This window comes from Taurulus bubalis (genome assembly GCF_910589615.1).
Source record: "Taurulus bubalis genome assembly, chromosome: 4".
In the NCBI taxonomy this organism is placed as follows: Eukaryota; Metazoa; Chordata; class Actinopteri; order Perciformes; family Cottidae; genus Taurulus; species Taurulus bubalis.
Window position 1 is genome coordinate 8,813,945 of NC_136592.1, and position 20,938 is coordinate 8,834,882.

Sequence of the window (20,938 nt, forward strand, 5' to 3'; positions counted from 1 at the left end):
TTTACACCTGTTGTTCTTTTGATATCATCTTGAGAAAGGCAGCTTTGTCAAAATCTCAAAATGCAGAGATAAAACAGGCAGTGGCCACAGAGAGAAACTTAAAATAGAATACAACATTTATATCTAAAAGAAGAAAGTAAATCTCAATACACAAAATGTTAGAATTCCCAGGTTCTAATAATATCATGGCCTGCCTGGGTTATCTCACCCCTGCCCCAGCAGAGACTTCTCTGTAACATTCAAAACAGCAGAGCAAGAGAAACATTAGAAAGCGCCTTTGTTGAAGGAAATAGCCTTCAGGTCTGTTAAGACAGTGTCAGTAAAACACAGGCCAGGACTGTGCTCCACCCGAGGAAAGTGCAAACAGTAATCTTGTGACTGTATGTTGACTTCCTCACACATGCATCCGGATTAGAATAAGGAAAAGTGTCTCTTCTTGTCATATCACACAATCACATGTTCACAAATACCGATGACAAAAAAAGAAGACAAAAACAACTGGAGCCGTGGTACTTGTCCACTAACTTTGATGAACGTTCACGTATACGTTGAATAAGCTATTGAGAAGCGCTTTAAACACAGTCAGGAATGTTGCAGAGCAAAGCACGTTGTTTTTCTTTTGCGACACAGCTGTGGCAGATGTCAACAGGTTGATTCAGGGTTGTTTCCATGAAAGCTGTACAAGCCTGCAAAACTCAGCAAAAAAAGGAAGGAAGTGACCAGAACATGAATGCCTCCTTCCAAGTCTAAAATGAGACTTCATTAAGATGTTACGGTCGGTAAAAAAATATTGGGCCCACAATCAACAATCATACAATTGTATACATATCTGAAAACAACTTTCTTTAAATATTCCTAATGTCTTGTCATATTTCTCATCAGCTTTAACGACTATTTGCTTTATACGTGGAAGAACGAATACTATTAGAAACAACTAGAAAACAACAAGTATTAAGATCAACAAGGCAATTTGCAAAATGTAATTACCGTTATTATTACTGTTCATAAAAAGCATCCCCAGTAAAATATGGTTGATATAATGACACTGGAAGCTGGCTTTCAGATCCCAAAAGCAAACAGACCTAGCAGCTGCTGGATCATTTTCCATTCAGATACTCTTAAATACCGACTGATCAGGAGCAATTTCTCAGGAGCGAGCCATTTGTTATATATGATCAAATCCTATGAGCAATTAAATGGTTCTTTCTAATATAATTGCCACACTCCCAGCAACCAAATCAGGGAACACTTTCCACTGGATGTCAAAACACAGATCCCTTTATAGACTATAGCTTCCTTCAGTCCTCGAGAAAAGTGGGGCGACGTTACATGTAAATGCAATCCCAGATATCTCCTTCGTACTTAGAGACTATATAAAGCCACGTTACCAACACCACTGTGGTTGTGCAAGTTACTGCTCTTGCATTTGCACCCGCGATGAGGCAGAGCAACCAACTAGTTGGTTAGTTTTGTACTTGCTCGGGGAGGATTTTAAACCCCCGAGCACTATTTAGCAGGAAGGTGTAACAGAATCCCCGCAAGTGCAGTTAGCCGGTTTCATCGAAACTCTCTGGGACGACATGGCCCGGAGACATGGGAACACTATGTCGCAGCTGTAAATACGGCCTTTTAACGCCCTAAATGCATGGTCGCCGGAAAGGCTTCCGCGGCATCAACCGCGCATCAACACGTCAAACGTTAGCGAGTGACACGAACACGTCACACCGCGCACACAGGCGGCAGATACCCGGTAACGTTAGCCTGGTTCCGCTGCTTACCCGACTTTGACACCGGCCACACAGAACCAGACGGGCGTTGGTTAGCTCGCGAGCTAGTGCACTTTTCCCCTGGAGACGATGCATATAGTCCGTTTACCGTGAAGTTACACCGCCACACGAGCTGCAAAATCACGCCCTTTGGCCGTCCGTTTGTCTAACGTTCACCTAGACTCCGTGTTTTGTGCGGTACGCGGTTATAACCAAGAACGCCCAAGCCCGTTATCGGACATGCCGTTAAAGCAGGTCGCTGCTTACTCGCTCTCCGGTCTCACCTGCACTGCCAACGGTTATCTCCGGTCTCACCTGCACTGCCAACGGTTATCCGTCGTCGGGGACCCGAATCAGACCCGGGTGCGTCGCCCACAGACACAAACCGGTGGCGAGGAAAAATAACCGAGATACCGACGATCGCTCCTCCTTCGCTCGTCGAGGCGGATGCGCTTCATCAGCAGACATCGAATTAGGTTTGTATACCAAAATATGTGGATAGACGCAACTAAATAACCTCACATGCATTTGCAGCGCTCGCTCGAAACATCTGCCGGACTGTGTATTGGGGGCTAAGATTTAAATTATAAAAGGGAAAAATGTAAATATGTATGTCAGAGTGAGGCGAGTCCGATAAAGGACGCATCTGTGTCCTCGGTTCTAAGCGGGCTAGCGACAGAGCTAAGCGAGCTAACGCTAGCTCTCTGCGACACGATTGTAGGCGCGGGTGTAAAGCACCAGCAAACGTGTGGGCCAGCGGTGCTTTAATGCGGGTCAACGAGAGTCAATACCGCCGCAACCAGAGGAAAACCGAAAGGCTTCCGCAAAACACGATAAAATTATAATACACGTTCAGTAAATCACCACATCGCTCACCATCTCTAGGCATCCACCCTCTTGACAGCGAATCCCCTGTCTGTGTGAACACCGTTAAGACCGCGGCAATACAAACTGAGGCTTCCGGTGAAACCTTCACAATAAAACCGACAAATATGTCTTGTGTACAAAAAGGTATTTTCGTGAAATCTCCAGTTTAAATTAGGTGTGATTGTATTTCAAGTTATGTCATATTATTTAATATACTTACCAATTTAATGCATATAATAAATGGCATGATTCTTCTAGTGTCTGTCCCTTTAATTGTATTTAAGAATCAACATTATATAGACTACAACACAGGGGAAGCTTTGTATTAGGCTTTACATGGAAGGACAACATGCTAATTGTGAGACTATATGTATATACAAATATATATTTTATTAAATTGTATTAATACTAATATTGATCTGTTGGTGCATTTTGGTACACAAGGAGTTCTAACTATAATACATGAGGATGAAAACAATGCATGTAATCATTTCTCTGTACATCTTCTTAGTCTTTATCAAGAATTTGCTTCTCAGATCTGAGTCATGACGTAGTGATTAACATAATATCATATGAAAGAAAAAAACAGTCCAATTGAAGTATTTTCTTTCATAAAGGTGTACTGGGGAACAAAGTAATTGATCACCCTAACGGTCCGTGTACTAATCGACACTTTTCTTTTCAGGGTATTTCGTTTGTTAATGTCTTTCACTTTATTTTTAAATTTAAATGCCTTTCCCGAAATTAAAACAGTTATTTTAACTGCATAACATCTAAACAATATGAAGCGGTGGGAGAATTATTCACAGTTTTTGTCCCTCGAGGAACAAAGGCTGCTCTCCATAAATGACAGAATTATTATTACAAATTATTATTATGAGTCATTATAAGTCTTCCACTTTTCATATTTCGGTAATGCTGTGCAATATGCATCAGACACTATCTGCTGGGTTTTGCTCGTCATACCGGTGATGTGGAATTGTAAATATTTTTCTAGTTCTTCTCTACAATACATCAGTCGCCTACATCAGCAACATTGCTTTTAAATATATTTTTGAAGTAATGCCCTTCAGAGGGTTTCTTTACGATATCCGCCTTTGGGGAAATTACTTAAACCATTTGCTGTTCTTGTTTTGATTTACCACTCTGACTATGTCTTAAAAAATAATGAATGGTTCTCGTAAGATTCTAAGCTTTTCTCGCCCTCTAGTGTTTGACAAAGAGCCTTACACCCTGCACTCCGGGCTTTTATAAAACGGTCGCCTGGAGGCGTTGAGGTCCACAAATTGCTGCAGCATATTACAATTGTTTTTGCCTGGGGTTCATTTGTATGGTATAAAATCTTATCTAGGCTAACATAGATATCTAATTGACCACTATGACAGACACTAAATGGTTTATCGTTACAAAGTTTTTATTTATAAAAATACATTTGAAGTGACTTAATGATGTATTACTTCTTGTTAACCATTGCACCTTGATCTTTGGGGTCTTTGCATTGGCCTTTATTAAAAATGTATCTGTATGTATCATACTTTGGTACACTGTAACACAGTGTTAATCTACTGTGCAATTACTGCTTTTAATATATACAACTACTGTGTGTATTTCAGAAGGATTTACAATGAGTGCATTAATAGAATGAGCAGTGATACTGTCTGTACTACATGCCACTGAGTTGCTGTACCGATGACGCTCCCCTATCAACATGCACTGTAACCGTGCAGGACAGTGTGGAGGTGTGACAAGCGTCTCTTGTAGGAGGGGCTTGAGTAGATCTGGCCCGGACACCCTTCAAAAAGCTTTCCCTATGACCTGCTCGGTCATACTCAGCCAGGCTAGTAGAACACAACGGAGCACAGGACGCCTCTCTGGACATCATGGGACTCACACAGGACCCCAACTTCGCTAAGCTGCAGGACTGGTACACAGCCCACGCCCTGAACCTCAACATAAGGCATATGTTTGAGGCTGACAAGGAGAGATTCAACAAGCTCAAGTATGCATCCTTTCCAAAGTCTTGTATTGTGTAAAAATGCAGTATGCACAGCATCACCGAACAGGATGTACTGTAGATGTTTCTGTTTGTACCGCAATGGGCTGTGTTATTCGTGTGTCTGTTGGCAGTCTAGTTCACATGAAAATGCTCTCGTACTGCTATGCAACTGTGCAGCTTTATGAAATAATGCTGAAACCTAGACGTCAAAACCCCGATAGAATCACACCTTTTGTCTGGATATTATATTTGTGTTGCTTCAGGAAATGTCACAATCTTTGTTGTTCCGGTCGCTGACGTCTCTCTGTGTTTGAGCAGCCTAAAATTGAAAACGGAGGATGGAGACATTCTTCTGGATTACTCCAAGAATCTCATCACTGATGAAGTCATGAAGATGTTGGTTGATCTGGTAAATTAATCCCCATCCTATTCATCTACTGCTTTTTAAATGCCAAAGTAGATTTGCGTAATGGCTTTCTCTCAAGAGCTGATAAGGGCAGCTGTGAGGAGTCAAATCCCATCAGTCTGTGCAGCAAGCTGCAAGTGGGGGTCCATTCATATGATAGAGGCTTCCTCTTGAGGCAAAATATGTCTTTTTATGTGTAAATTAATGAATTGACTGGAGGGATTGGCCATCAATGTGAATCACACACACAATATAGGCGACCATTTCATTATGTTTTGGATACTGCTTCCGTGAGGAACTAACATTTATTGTCTATTTCAGGCCAAGTCGAGAGGCATCGAAGCTGCCAGAGAGAAGATGTTCGCTGGAGAGAAGATCAACTTCACTGAGGTGCTCATTGCTGTCACTCATGTCAGCTGGGACTTAACTCAAGGCAGTGTTCACCTCTTGACATTTATCCTTGGCATTTACATCATGTGACACAATTACTCCTGAACTATGTTTTTTTTGTGCTCGTTTTAAAGATGAACACCAATTACTGTGAACGCAACAGCTGAATATTCTTTAACTACTTGATCACCAACAGTACAAATGGCTAACAGTACTGCTATGTGTGTCTTTCCCCCCCTGGTGCTGTGGGTATGAAGGGCCGCGCTGTGCTCCATGTGGCTCTGAGGAACCGCTCCAACACCCCCATCATAGTCAATGGCAAGGACGTGATGCCAGATGTCAACAAAGTTCTGGAGAAGATGAAGGGCTTCTGTCATGTGAGTGAAACGCACCAACAGAGAGACGCAACGTCGCAAAGCGTTGCTGCGCTGGAGTTCACAGTGCAAGTTTCTTTCCGTTGCAGAGAGTTCGCAGCGGTGAGTGGAAGGGCTTCTCCGGAAAGGCCATCACCGATGTCGTCAATGTCGGCATCGGAGGATCTGACCTTGTGAGTGCAGTGTCTGGAGAGATTTTCATGCATTGGAATTGCAAAAAAATCAATGAGCCATCTCATGATTGACAGTATTTAACTGCTCTATCCTTTTCCAGTCACATTGCATTACCTCCTGTAAGCTCCCCACTTACCTGATCTGTGCTTGAATTGGTTTGGCTTGCAGGGCCCGCTGATGGTGACTGAGGCCCTGAAACCTTACTCGAAGGGTGGGCCGCGTGTGTGGTTTGTGTCAAATATTGATGGAACGCACATCGCCAAAACCCTGGCACAGCTAAATGCTGAGACAACCCTCTTCATCATCGCATCAAAGGTGCCTGGTTTACACAGATTTTTTTGTATTTAACTGCAGCAGATTAACATCTCTAATCAGAAGAATAATACCTTCTAATTCACAAGTTTACACGATCATTTTGTACAGAAATCTTATGTGAACAGACCAGTTTAAAGTTTCCACTCATGCACAGTTAAAAGATAATCAGTTACTCCAAAAATAAATATATTCAGGGAAAATGTTTTACTTCATATTTAGTTGTAAATATCTTAAACGCAGACAATAAGTTACCTTCATTTTTCTCTGTTCCTCAAGCAGATCTATACCATTAGTTTAGTTTAGTTGCATTGCATATTAATCCATTGTTATCTATGTATTTTCTCCATTTATAGACATTCACCACCCAAGAGACCATAACCAACGCTGAGTCAGCGAAAGCATGGTTCCTTGAACATGCCAAAGATGTGAGTATGCAGCGGCCGTTAGGCTGCAGCAGCATTTCGTTAGTTGACCAATTATTATCCCTCAATCATATCCTCTCTGCGCTTCCACAGAAAGCTGCCGTTGCCAAGCACTTTGTGGCCCTTTCCACAAACGGAGTAAGTCATAAAACATAATTGTACAGACTAAACCTCACTCTGTCCAGACATCTGTTCCTAACTCTCCTGCTTTTCTGTCTCCCCCCCCCCAGCCCAAAGTGAAGGACTTCGGCATCGACACAGAAAACATGTTTGAGTTCTGGGATGTGAGTGCTCCTTTATCCACAGGCTGGGACAGGGGGCCACAGCTATAAATAAGCTTTTGACCTGTGAAGTAGGTGCGACGGACACTCTGGCCGGCAGCTGCTGGGTAATCAGAAGCGCCTCTCTTCAGACTCAGTTATTATTGGTAGCGACCTTCTCTCTTGCAGAGATCACTGTAAAGGCTGGGCTGCATCAAAGGTCACAGCGCTGCATTTAGTTGCAGCCACAATATGCCCTTTATGACACAGAAAAAGGTCTGCCAGTGTTTTACACTTAAATGTCTGCCAGTGTTGTACACTTCACAGAGTATACAGTATAATCTAGGAGAGAGAAAGAAAACTGGACCGACGGGACCGGACCCGTGCAAGTGATCAAAGGCAACATGATGAAGTGCAAAGTTACCTGTGCTGCTCATGTTCTGGTTTATAGAACAAAACCGGGTGGCTTTTGGTTAATTACATTGATGTTCCTCTTGCAGTTACGAACACATTCTGTGTGTGAAAAGCCTGTTTCTCTTCACCCCACATTTGGTAAAGGAGTTTTGTTTAAGAAATTCTTTTTTCTTTCAGTGGGTCGGTGGTCGTTTCTCCTTGTGGTCTGCTATTGGAATGGCCATTGCCCTGCACATTGGTATGAACAGTGAAAACACATTTTTTGACACCTCCCAGTTGTATCACGAGGGAGACAAACAAGTCTGTACAATATGGACCTATCTTGTCAATCCCTTCAATAACTATATTAATATATTAATAATATTTTAAGTCTGGACTGTCTTACTGACCAACATTTCCCAAGAAAAATCTTCACACTGCAGCTTTGGTATTTAACAGGACGTTACATGCTGATATTGGTGGAGAGACACACTGAAAATACAAGAATCTGAATAAAACAATCAGTTCAAATGTTGAATAAATATTATGTATAATATAATTCAAGTGTGCCACATCTCCTCTCCTCACCAGGCTACGACAACTATGAACAGCTTCTTTCAGGAGCTCATTGGATGGTAGGTACTTCTCCAACACCTTTAGTCCTCCTGTAGAACAACTATTAATACAAGCCTTCCTGGAGTGGAAAGATAAAGAACACATGGATGTACATTCACCTCCCTTCCTCTCCTGCAGGACAACCACTTCCGCACCGCTCCTCTGGATAAGAACGCCCCCGTCCTGCTGGCTCTGCTGGGCATCTGGTACATCAACTTCTTCCACGCCGAGACCCACGCCATGCTGCCCTACGACCAGTACATGCACCGCTTCACTGCCTACTTCCAACAGGTCTGCCCCCACAACGCCGCAGGAAGCTCCAGTACAATTTCACATTGTTGAATACATTATCTAAAAGATGGACAGAATAACACTATGTCTGTGTCAATAGTCTGCGCCCATCAGAGAGAATTTAACGCATGTGCCAGTTTGCATAACTATTTGTCATCTATAGGGTGACATGGAGTCAAATGGAAAGTACATCACTAAACATGGAGCGCGTGTAAACTACCACACTGGGCCGATAGTGTGGGGAGAGCCAGGAACCAATGGACAGCATGCCTTCTACCAGCTCATCCATCAAGGTAACAACCCCAAAGAGCGTCATTCAATCACAGCAACATTCAGAGGATTCATTCACTCAGAGGATCCAGACTCTACTTCTCCTGCCTTTACTGGTATTGCTCGTCGGTTAGCCTCACGCCGTGCTGCGTCACTAATGCAGTCCATCTGTGTCCCACTCAGGAACACGCATGGTGCCTTGTGACTTCCTGATCCCAGCTCAGTCACAGCATCCCATCAGAGACAACCTGCATCACAAGGTATCACGTGTGTGAGAAGAATTGTTCATCTAAACCAGGGGTGTCAAACTCATTTTATTTAAGGGGCCACACGCTGCCCATTTTGATCTCAAGTGGGCTGGACCAGTAAAATCACAGCATAATAACGCATACATAACGACAATATTTCTCTATGTTTAAATCATTGGTGAAGGTTTTTGGATGATAAACCCTATTTTAAGGTCTTTCTATGGTAAACTAGAAACATAAAGACCAGAAATTCAGACATCAGCCCATTGTTTATCTGCCTGGGCTCTCTTCTGCAGATTCCCTCGCTTTGTGACACCACTTTCATGACGTGATCCATTTTTAACGACTTGCGACACAATGAAGTTCTGTACCTTCTTTGATAAAGTGAAATGAGGATTTTTCAAGCATTTATTGATGCTAAACTGCATAATTTTACAGCTTTGTTTATTCACATTTCAGATATCGTTTTTCACATTCCCCAGATAATCGCACCTACGGGAAAACATCTTCTTATGACCCCTATGGAATTTTGAGGTCAACATTGTGAAATAGTGATCCGAGCTACCTTTGCAGTGGTGTGCAGTTGTGTTAAATACCTGGATTGTAGCAATTAATTTGCCACAGCTCTGAAAGGCAATATGTCAAAATATACTGGCTTGCAGTACTGACTGTATGTCCCTCGCTGTGTACTACACTGTATCTGAAGGTGTGTGTGTGTGTGTGTGTGTGTGTGTCTGTAGATCCTGATGGCCAACTTCCTGGCACAGACAGAAGCTCTGATGAAGGGTAAGACCACAGAGGAGGCCAAGAAAGAGCTGGAGGCCAGCGGCCTGAGTGGAGAGGCTCTGGAGGAAATCCTGCCTCACAAAGTAAGTCAAATCTAGAAAAGAAACGTCTGTCATCTCAGGTTACTCAAAATAAATCACACTCGACATGAGGAAGTGCGACCAGGAGAGAGTGAGGAAGCAGAAGAGGTAGCGCCCGCTAGTTACCATGAGTGAACACAGCTATCAAAAACCTAGTTAGGAGCATTTGTGATTATAGCATGCATGCAGTGGTCTGTACTACAAAGTGTTTCTCCATGTTTAACACAGGTATTCCAAGGAAACAGGCCAACCAACTCAATCATCTTCAAGAAACTGAGCCCATACACACTTGGAGCACTTATAGGTGAGAGCCCACAATGTTCATCCTGATTCACAGCCACTGATGATACGAAGGAAGTCTTGATATCTAGTTTTTTTGGTTCTTTGGATATGTTTTAGCTCAAGGCTCACATCTGATCTAATGCACACACACTGATTATAATAACACAATGTATGTTGACAGCCACTGTTCGGGTTACTATTCATTTTACTGTAGTTTATTATATTATTTGATGTACAGCTCCATCGTGTAATCCTATTGAATTCAAAAGAAGCAACAACTAATCTTCCCTTGGAGTCATTTTTTGTGGTTATGGTTTTTATGATTATCTTGTTTTACAGCAATGTATGAGCACAAGATCTTCATTCAGGGTGTCATGTGGGAGATCAACAGCTTTGACCAGTGGGGGTGAGACAGTTTTTATTACACCCTTTTACTGCAGTCATAAAAACACAGAGTCTTGGGCTTAGATATTACACTCAGCACGAGCATTCATCAGAGTTGAAACAAATGGATACATAATATATATATATATATATATATATATATATATATATACATATATATATATATATACATATACACAAGCTTTTTTTGGGGGGGGGGGATATATATATATATATGATAACAAGGTGATTCAAAAACCTCACAGTGTTAACAGGGCTGGAATCATCTGTTTGGTATTGATCCCTGAACCCATCGTCTCTCTTCTGTTAGAGTCGAACTGGGCAAACAGCTCGCCAAGAAGATCGAGGCTGATCTCAAGGACACCGCAGAGGTCCACTCCCACGACTCCTCCACCAACGGACTCATCAACTTCCTCAAGAATAACTTTGCCTGAGTTGAGACAACTTCCACGTCCTTATCCATCCAATCAGCTCATGAGGCAGCTGGACACTCCCACGCAGTCGAGCTGAAGCACAATGTATGTTTTGACTCTCATTCTGAACATGGCCACTGTCTTTTCTATGTTAGTTCGCTCACCACCGTGAGGGGAAACAGCTTTTTGTATTAGAGTTGGGAAATGTGTGTCACAATGACAGGATGTAGTTTCTGGAATAAATAACTTTACACAATGTTAGTTTCAGTGACACCTAATACTTGCAAAACTGAGGACATGCACATCAGCCTCAGCTGTGTTTAATGTCAATTAGCTAATGTTGGCATGATAACACGATAAACTCCCCTGTCTCAAGTTGCATTTCAGTCGTACTTTGTTCAACCACACACACACACACACACACACACACACACACACACACACACACACACACACACACACTCCCGTGTACAAAACGTTGTAATGTGCTGCAAAAAAAATCACGTGTTCTCTCAACCTCATGAGTGTGTGTCTGCAACACGTCACTAGATGGCATCAGAGTGCCAGATCATATTACTGTGAGCAAATCAGCTACTCAGTAATCGACCATTTATTCAGTGGAACAAAGGGTCAAAGGTCAATTCATCTGTGCTGTTCCTCCCCACAAATCCCCAGACACCACTGCATCTATTTAGAGAGACAAACCAACATCTGGACTAAACAGCATCTGGACTGAAAGACAGTCCTCACTGGCACTGCATTCAAAGGAGGTGAACTTCACTTGCACGGTGTTTCAATCAAAAGCCTACATGAGATTTCCAGGTGAAATTCTCCAAGAAACATTGAATCACATATAATAAGTTCACGAGTCACAATACATCATGTGATGATATTAACCAAGATATTAACCAAGGCACTAAACAATGTAAAGTGTATTTCACTATATTTTGTTCTCCTCATACTCACAGTCTGTACTGTATGAGGACAAACAGAAAGTAAAATAAAATAAAGAATTCTAGACCGGCATACGCTGCTGGGTTTTTCAATGCTGTTGCCAGGCAACAATACTTTTCTTGAAATCTATTTTTTTTATATTTTTTTTATCTCCGGCTCAGAAACAGGATACAGAAGGAAGTGAGTTTAACTGAGGATAGAGAGCCCACCGCCGTGTCATTTTTAGGATGTTACACATTATTAGTAGCGCTCTTCCGTCTCTAATGCCACAAAACAAACTTCTTCTTTGAATGTGGTTTGGATTATTTCCGAGAACTCGTTTTGCAAACAGTGTCACATATTCAAGGGAAACTCCTCCATAGAGCCCTGTTGTCTGAGGTATGGATACACACTTATAGCAACTGAGATTAACTTCAACCCACTGCTGCGTCTCTTCCAATTTAATTAAGGCAGGTGCAGTGGAGTTGAAATAAACAAGCAAGTCAACATGAGGAAATAAGTGATCCGTCCCAAGCTTAGTTCATCAGAGAGCAGACTCAAATAGCAGCATGAAAGCATGAAAGCATGAAAACGGTCGTGTGTGCGTTCCTGAGATGTTTGTTCAACAATGGCGCTGCATACCCTCACATTCCACTTCATGCTTTATTGGTTGGCCCTGTCAGTCATTTCTTTCCCTCTTCCCTCCGGTCGGTTAAAGAGCTGCCCCCCCCCCCCGGGCTCGATCATGGTCCCAACCTTTCCCAGTGCTATGGTTGCCATAGTGACGCCACCCTCCTGCCACTTCCGCCTGCGCTGTCCCAAGTTCGTGGTGTTGGCAGACGAATGGCCGGAGCAGAGTTTGGGATTCTTCTGAACTGACTGGCTGCACCGACGAGCTCTCGAGCTCCAGCTCGTTGAAACATCGCCCCGAGAGGCATTTGTATCATTTGTATTCATCATGAGCCGCAGCGCTGGAAGCAATGAGAGGGTCAGTATCCAAATGCATGTAAACAAGCTTGGATGCTTGGCCTCAGCAGAGAAGAGCGGCCTGCAGGGCCGGAGCCAGTTTTAATGCTCGCTTGAACTCCACTGGAATGCTGTTATTCATGTGCATGACCATCTAGGAAACCACCCAGGAAACCTTCAGAGACCATATTCCTTAAGGCCAACCGTTATCCCTACACACACACACACTTACATGGTCCCCATCTAGTTTCTAGTCTGTAGTGTGAGGCTGCCATTGACAGCAGTGACATAGAAACTCTGCACAAAAAAAACAGCCATCGAGTCAAGCCCAGCTTCATTTTTCCCACGACCACTGGAGTTATAAAAAGATTAACTTAAGTACGTGGGCAGAGCTCGTCATGCTGCAGCATAAGAAGCCAGCAGCAGTCCCGTGTGGCTCCAGCTGACCCCTTGTCTCTAGCTGACCTTGTTGCTCAGGCTCCATGTACCCCTCCCCTTAATAAGTTGTTTGCATTGGTCCACATGGAAAACATAACACGCCGAACCCCTTTACAATAAAAAATATGATCTACGATCATAGTACCCATGTCAGTGCACATCTACTTGACCATCTGGTGAAGAGAAAGATTAAGCAGTGCATCTCTCACCTCCCTGAGGAACAATTTTAATCATATTCTTAATCAACTAAAACATTATTTGGTAAAAAATATCACATGGAAATATTGGCAAGATCCATATCTGAACAATCTCTCTGCCCTCACAGAGCAGTCAGGGGTTTCTTTCAGACTACGAGACAGCTGGAGGTGTTTCTCCTCATGGGACGCCTCTTGGTCAGTTATCTGGTTTTCTCTGTAGGTTTACTGGACGACTGCACCCGTTGTAAAGATGCTTTTTTGTCTTCACTGCCTCTCCTGAATCCTCATAAATACAGATAAACAGACCGACATCTGGCTCGTATTCAGTGTCACAATGTGAGAGATAAAAAACAAAAAAAGAATACTCCCCCGCGGATTTCTGCCTCTGTTTGTCTGATACAGTATGTTCACAGTGACAGTTGGTATCTCACATTTTTTAGACCAAGGCTGTTTTTTGTAAAAAAAAAAATATATAGAAATGACACATTTGGTGCCAAACAAGCGCGCCAGCAGTAACACTTCTTTTAACCTCCACAGTGTTTTATACTTGTTTCATTGAAGTGACTCAGCGCATCATAAATGAAAAATAGAATAAGTTGTTCAGTCTTCTGAAACTCCTATGCACTGTTGCTCTGCAATGGGACACTGGTCTAGTCCATAAAGCCTTTCTCACAGCAGACATGATGACTTGTCATAGTAGGAAAAGAAACACTGATGATGGCTCTATTCAAGTGTTCCAGTGAGAGCGACAGTGAGCCAGCATGTACGATAGGATGTAGTCTCTGCGGTCAAGTTAAAAAAATGACTGGTCATACATTTCCCACATTGCAACGAAATAGCATTATGTATTAGCCACACCATGGCTGGTAGATGTCTTTCAAACTTCACACCTCTAGTTTGTAATGCAGACTTTCTGATAAATAAATCCCAAAGGACCCAAAAATGGGAAAACTAACTACATCAAGTGTGTTTTCAGGTGCCGGGGAGTAGCCGATATTCAATTGATGTCACTTGAGTCAGCTTCAGTGGGGGGAAGTGAAATCATATGCTGAGTGGAGCTCACACAATTTGAAATGTTTGAAATCCAATCCATAATTTCCTGTGTTTGAAGTTGTATTCTCTGTTAGTAGGGACTCTGAATATCCTAAGGCTACTCTTCTTCATCACCTTATTTCAGGAGTTTTGCAGGAGAGAGCAGCGTGTTCAGAGCATCAAGTGAGAGAGCCTATATTTACCAAATCACAGAATCACTCTTATTATGTATCTTTCCGGGACTGAGTGCAAACTTTTAATTGAAAACCGCGTGCTGGAAAACTGAAATGAGTAAAGAAAACAAACAAGAGTAGAAAACAGAAGGCCGGATTTTTGTGTGTGTGTTACAGGAAGGGGACAAAATGTCAGTAACCAAAGATTGTGGAGTGTATGAGGTAATCCTGTGGCGAGCATATTTTCACTCCATTTCCTGGCAGCGGGGGGACCCGTGTGCTCCGGAGGGAAGGTGCTCTTTTGTGCAGTGGTAACAGAGCTCACCTCACAGCGGCTCCCCTGGGGCTCTGCTACCTCCACACCCACACACACACACACACACACACACACACACACACGCACACACACACACACACACCTCCCTGAGTCACAGGGTGGAACCCTCGCACACATAAAGGCCGCTTTGTGCCCCAACTCATGGAGCTGACAACCAACACCAGAGCGCTCCTCACACTGAACACCACTGTTTAGCTAACAGGAGAGCCTAGTCAGAGGACAGACCGCTTTTATGTACACCCACACAAACTGTAGCGGCATCTCCAACTATCTGTGTATCAGTGGCGTCTAAACTGTAATGGGAATGTGAAACTCAAAAGGGTGAAGGGGGTGTGCATTTTTGAATTTTCTTTTTCAAGTTGTATCCTCAGTGCAGGTGCAGGAACGCTGAAGCTCTCCTTCCCTCATCTCCCCCTTTTTCCTTTAATTTTGAAAGGCACAGCCTGCAGTCATCTGTGAGCCTGTCTCAGTATTCCCCATAGCTGAAAAGAGAGGATGACTTGATTTCTTGCAGTAATTCTGCAAGCGAACAGTAAAAGCAGACTTCCACTTCTTCTGAAAGCCTCCTGCAGGATGTCCAGAGAGATGACGGGCAACCAGTCATAAAGTTCCTGTATCTTTACAACCTACCTCACATATGGGCATCGTTTATAACTTTAGGAGATGAGATTATTAATATGTATTACATTACACAGTCCATCAAATGACTTGTGTAAACCAACAGTGTGCCGGGCGGCGAGCCAGGAGGGAGAGTCCACATGACATGCTACTATAGGTGTAAACAAACAGCAGTATTTTACTGTTTAATGCAGCTACATGTAAAGATGCTTGGTGGGAGTTAGTGGAGACTTAGAGCAGAGCTCATTGTTGACCTATACTGCAGAATCTACCTGAGGCTTTAAAGCCACTGCAATTCTTTACCATGCCCACAAACCAGCCAGGACGGTCTGAAGCTGCTTTTGTTGAGATTTCTTCTTCCCGTCTTAGTTGCATAAGGACCAACGGATGCGATCGAGGGAGTTTAAGAAGATTTACACTGTCATACATGTACTTTATGCTCCAATTAGCCCGAATGTTGTACAATACAGCACCACAGGGGTGCAGACTCTTCATTCATCTCAACAGCTTTATTCAAGTTATACAACCTAAAGGGCAGTTTAAAGGAGACCACTTTAATAAGGAGAGGTAAGTTAAACTTGCACAAATTCTCTTGCACATTCTCCAAAAATGTTCACTCATTCCGATCACCTCTACACCTCAAAATAAGGGTTTTATTCAGCAAAAGTTCCAAGTGATTTATTTCTCAAATTGTAAAGTAACTTCATACAGTTCATGGTGAACTTGGGGCTCGTTTTGTACTTTTGTACTTAAAAGTGTCACAAATTCCACGGGCGTCCCCACAGTATCAGCTTATCATGCCTGTGTGGCATTTCCGGGAATGTTTGTGAGCTGCAGCAGTTTACTGAAAGGGTATACGTAAAAACTGACTCACTCAGCGTCTGCGTTTTCCAAACCTTTTTGGGATAAAGGGTTCCTGATGGTCGCGATAATCGGACCATCAGAGTGCCGGGTGGCGTCCCAGGAGGGAGAATCCACCACATGACATGCTACAAGGTTGCGTGCATGGCTGTAATTATACAGCGGTGGACACGACTGGAGGAGCCCCGTGAGGCTAATGATGCTTTGTTGCCGTTTTTGTTCCATTCTGAGGTTGTAATTTAAATTTTTGAGAAAAAGGTTTATATTTATAGTTTCATAATGTGGGCGTGGTGAAGGCTTTTGAGACATTAACTGATAAATAAATATATTTGACTTGACTGGTCTAATTACAATTTGTAAAACAGCAATATTAGGGCCATGTTAAAAAGGAGCACAGTGACCACAGCCAGTGATCCAACCATAATCCAGTGACCCCTGGATGACCATATTAAAGACACGTGTCAGCGGAGGACATTAAGGGCAACAGAGAAATAGAATAGGACTTTAACAACAGCATGAGATCTCCATCTGATTCTCATCAACATCCCAGGCACTTAGAAACCAGCCAGCCGTGGGAAAACCACTTACTGTACATGTGGTCAAACTGGTCTGGACTCGTCTCCACATTCCTGCTGTACCCCTGGCCTTTGACTTTATTTTTACCATCGCTTTGGCTCCCCCTCACTTTTTAATGCCTTTTACTGCCAGTGTACAGATCACTGAATACATGCAAAACTCCTAATTACTTCACTACCTCTGCATACCTCAAATATATGACACTTGAGTTTTAGAGCGATATTGGTTAGTGTTGAGGGCCAAAGAATTCCAAAATAAAACCATTCATAAAGGATGCATCATGTCAGCAGGATTTTATAACTGGGGCACTTTTGCACTGAAAGATTTCACACTGAAGACAAAAAAACTAGAACTCTAGATTGACAAATACAAACTACAAACAGCAAAATAAAAGTGAATAAAAAGAGACCTTTTTTTGCAGTTAGCTACAAAACCACTTTATTGAAAAAGCAGATTATGTCATCTACAGTTAAATGATACGTCCCGATTTTTAATACATTAAATAACTTTAGACTTTTTTCATGTTTAGATAAATAGATCTAGTTTCCTTTTATATGAACCATCTAGGTAATTAAAACACTTTGAGATACAAAAGATGTGTGACAGATGTGCTTGTTGGAACTACCAGTGGGAGAAGAAGAGAGAGTCTTCTCTTTCCAAGTGATTTTTTGACAGAAAAATAAAATACAAAACTAGCCTCTTTATGTACAGGGTAACTAGCTGTGTGCTATGCAATAGAAACTCAAGTAGTACTTTTTAAAAGGGTGAATTAATTCTCTTTAAAGGGGATACACTCAGATCTTGTTAATTTTTTCTTGGGGGTTGATAATGTGCAGACAATAAAAATAAAAAAAAAGCCTCATTCTTCAAGTATAGCACACACTACTTGACCAGAACCCTCAAACACATTTGAGGTTAATCAAATGACACTGGGAATGTCTCACAGTCCTTTTCGTTTCTGCTTTTACAAATATACAACACTAATCATTATTACATTGAATGAATCTCATTACATCAGGTTACATTAGAAAGCACTTTCTGCTCGTGGGGACCCCGGCCTTCAGTCTGTGTTTTTGACACATTCAGTAGTATTTATTCAGACCCGCTTGTACAGTAATGCAGTATGATTAGCGACCAGTGTTTACACATAATACTTGGTGGTTGTTTTATTCTAGTGTGAAACCAGTTTGCTTAAGTCAGAGGATGACATATCAGCAACTGGAACACAACGCCGACATGCTGCTGGACAGATGCTCAAACAAACACCAAGAATTAGACTCAAACATCTGGAGGGAGGTATAACGCAGTCATCGCTAACAGAGAGGGAGCAGGTCATTGTGTTGGTAGTGGCGCTGCACTGCAAACACAGTGATGTGCGTGAGCCATGGCCCTGCCACTAGCACACACACACACACACACACACACACACACACACAAACACACACACACAAAACAAACAACCAACCAGCAAGGGAAACATGGAGCGGACTCCCGGAAAAAAGCGGGTGTGACCAGCAGCTCCGGGTTTTCAGGGACGTCCTCCCACAACACGACGGCAGACTGCCTGGCAAACCGGAGCGAGACACACAAACATACCGGTTCCCTTTAAGGCATGCGGCTCCTTGTAGTAACGCACTGTGTTCTCAATGAACAGTGTCTGGAAAGCTTTCCAGGAAACAGTGTCGGGCAAAAGGAATTTAGCAAATAAATCATTCAATTAGTTGTATTCCTCTTCGAGTACCAGGTGGGCCACATGCAGACTGTCAGGTGTCAGAAAACATGTTTTCACCACTTTGTCCTAAAGCTACTAGCACTTTCTATTATATTATTAACATACAGTTTGGCCAGATCCTTTCCAATCAGAGTTCCTCAATGGCTTTTCATGGTTTCTTTTTTTTCCTGTCCCGAGCTGAGATTTGATTTCTACGATGGACGCCGAGTATTGCACCACAGGGCCTAAATCTCAGCATTTAAAGACCCATTTCTAGCTAAACGCTCAGATTTTAAGATTAAGTTTAAATCTTAATCCTCGAGTTCTGTGTGACAACTTGGCAAAATACTGGCCCTTGACAGAAGGTCTGAAAAGTAAAGGTCCATAAATGCATTATTACTTTTTAGTGAGAATTATGTAGAAGAAGAATACATGGCATTACATAGGACAACTTCAATTACTGCTTCATTTAAGGCCATGAGAGTGCTGGTATCAAACCTAATACAAATATACAGCGGGATCAAGAGCTATAATTAATGATTTTTCAATTCAGTTTCACTTTTTAGTAACTTATATTCACAATAATTGCACTGTTGAACCTGCAGTTTAACCAAAGATGGAGAAATTGAAGGTACGCAGACATGTCTGACTGTTAGTGTGTGTTACATCGGTTTACAGTTGTCAGTAAAAAAAAGAAGGGGATATGCCAAGCTTAAAAGGAATACATCTGTTGCCAAAAACTTGATTCAGCTACTTTTACTTTTGGTCATTTGGTACTCAAAGTGGAAATAAATAATTGAAGGCGAATACTGTTTGATCCTACAAAGCCAGTGGATCTGTGACCCAGAGAGAGACATGAAGAGGCTCCGTGTCCTGAACAGACACAAAATCTTCAGGAGGTTTCTGACTGCGTTTCACCTCTAAAATTCCATCGCGAGTGCAGCAATGAAAAAAGAAAAAAAAGAAAGAGAATCTACATCTATGATCTTATGTGGAAAACAGTTGCAAAATATATATTCATATATAAAAGACATTCTATGTGCATCTAACATTTTCTTTTTCCGTCATAATATAATCATTAATTAAGACACTGCTTGTGAATCTCTCGAGGTCTCGTCTAAGACTTCTAAGTGGAATGTCAGTCGGTTCTTTCTTGTGGTGCTACGGTGCATCTGTTATTTCGGGGTGCTGCAGGGTGACGAGCGATGAGCTAATAGTTTGTTTTCCCTCACGGCCCTGTCTCGTGATGCTGGGTGTCCTTTGCATAGCCTTTAGCAGGACAATCCAATTCAGTGATAGGAGCTGCACGGAGAGAGAGAGAGCCCGCTCTGAAGGCACATCATGCCCGCCCTGGGGTCTGTCCCGTCCAGCCAGCACTGGGAATGAAGTCGCTCGCTCCCCGGCCTCCCTGACGCCGACATCAAAGGAGTTCTCAGTCGTGACGGTGCTGCAGAATTCACGGCAGTGACCCGCTTCAGTCAGAACACAGGAATGAAGAACATGGAAATGAAAAAAAAAGGGGAAAGCATGGAGAGAGACAAGTTTGCGTCCTTTTCTCCAGTCCAAAGCACCCTCTCTTTGATGAATGCGTTGGGGTCAGGCTGTGTGACGTCAACAGGGGCCTCTGGGTGAGCCGCGGCGTTGGCTTTCAGTGTTAGGCACCCAAGGGAATGGTGGAGGGGGGGGGAAGGATCGCAGATGGAGAAGGAGGGGCACCCTTTTTTTCTTTCTCCCAGCCCTGTCATGTGACAGCAGGGCTTGTGGTGGGAGCTGCACAGAGTGTGTTAGTCCACGGCCTGGCCGTCCAGTTGAGGACAGGGGCAGTAGCTCGGGTGGCCACATTGAGACTTCCCTGAAGCTGCTGGAGGGGGAGCAGGCCTTTTTATTTCCCTGCTGCTGGTGTCTCGGATCACCTGGGAGGCAGGGCGACGGTTGCTGCGCGCCCTCCTCCCCCTCACAGCTCCGTGACATGGAGAGGGTAGCTGGGGGGCAGGTGGGCAGGGACCTGCGACTGGAGCCGGTGGATGTGGCAGCCGTGGCAGAGCAGGTGGCCTTCCAGTGGGAAACAGCGGTGGCCCTCTTCGTCGTTTAGCTGGAGGCCACAGTCCTAAGAGAGTGGTGTAAAGACATGATCAAACATGAACAAACACCAATAAGACAACATGTGTGCGTGCTTTGTTGATACTAAATCTACTCAAGGGAATAGATTTGTATTTTGGAAAAATAGGCTTATAGTTGGATGAGATCGATAACCGTCATATCTCCCAGCTGTTTCTCTCCTTTTCCAGTCTTTGTGCGAAGCTTACCTGCCGGAGCACGAGAGAATTAACATTCTTACCGAAC

At 43.1% G+C, this 20,938-nt stretch overlaps 2 protein-coding genes across 2 annotated transcripts in view; one reads left to right on the forward strand and one right to left on the reverse strand.

Annotated features, from left to right (window-relative positions):
* Positions 1-4,482: 4,482 nt before the first annotated feature.
* Positions 4,483-11,771, forward strand: gpib (glucose-6-phosphate isomerase b). The gene is made up of 18 exons (XM_079216999.1): positions 4,483-4,632; positions 4,948-5,038; positions 5,357-5,425; positions 5,683-5,802; positions 5,889-5,972; positions 6,142-6,288; positions 6,642-6,713; positions 6,804-6,848; positions 6,941-6,994; positions 7,562-7,622; positions 7,955-7,998; positions 8,117-8,269; positions 8,433-8,562; positions 8,723-8,799; positions 9,528-9,656; positions 9,882-9,957; positions 10,275-10,341; positions 10,651-11,771. The coding sequence occupies exons 1-18, from the start codon at positions 4,514-4,516 to the stop codon at positions 10,772-10,774; spliced, it is 1,662 nt and encodes a 553-aa protein (XP_079073125.1). The 5' UTR covers positions 4,483-4,513; the 3' UTR covers positions 10,775-11,771.
* An 8,778-nt stretch (positions 11,772-20,549) lies between these two features.
* wtip (WT1 interacting protein) overlaps positions 20,550-20,938 on the reverse strand; it is a gene marked incomplete at both ends in the record, with an annotated part of 20,488 nt that continues 20,099 nt past the window's right edge. The window contains one exon of the mRNA XM_079217017.1: positions 20,550-20,702. Coding sequence (XP_079073143.1) covers positions 20,550-20,702 — 153 coding nt within the window. The remainder of the gene's footprint in view (positions 20,703-20,938) is intronic.

Excerpts from the sequence above, each read along its gene's own strand:
- gpib (XM_079216999.1), top strand. The coding sequence starts at position 4,514 with ATGGGACTCACACAGGACCCCAACTTCGCTAAGCTGCAGGACTGGTAC. Across the intron at positions 6,289-6,641 it reads TCTTCATCATCGCATCAAAG|ACATTCACCACCCAAGAGAC; the intron begins GTGCCTGGTTTA and ends CTCCATTTATAG. Across the intron at positions 9,958-10,274 it reads CACACTTGGAGCACTTATAG|CAATGTATGAGCACAAGATC; the intron begins GTGAGAGCCCAC and ends CTTGTTTTACAG.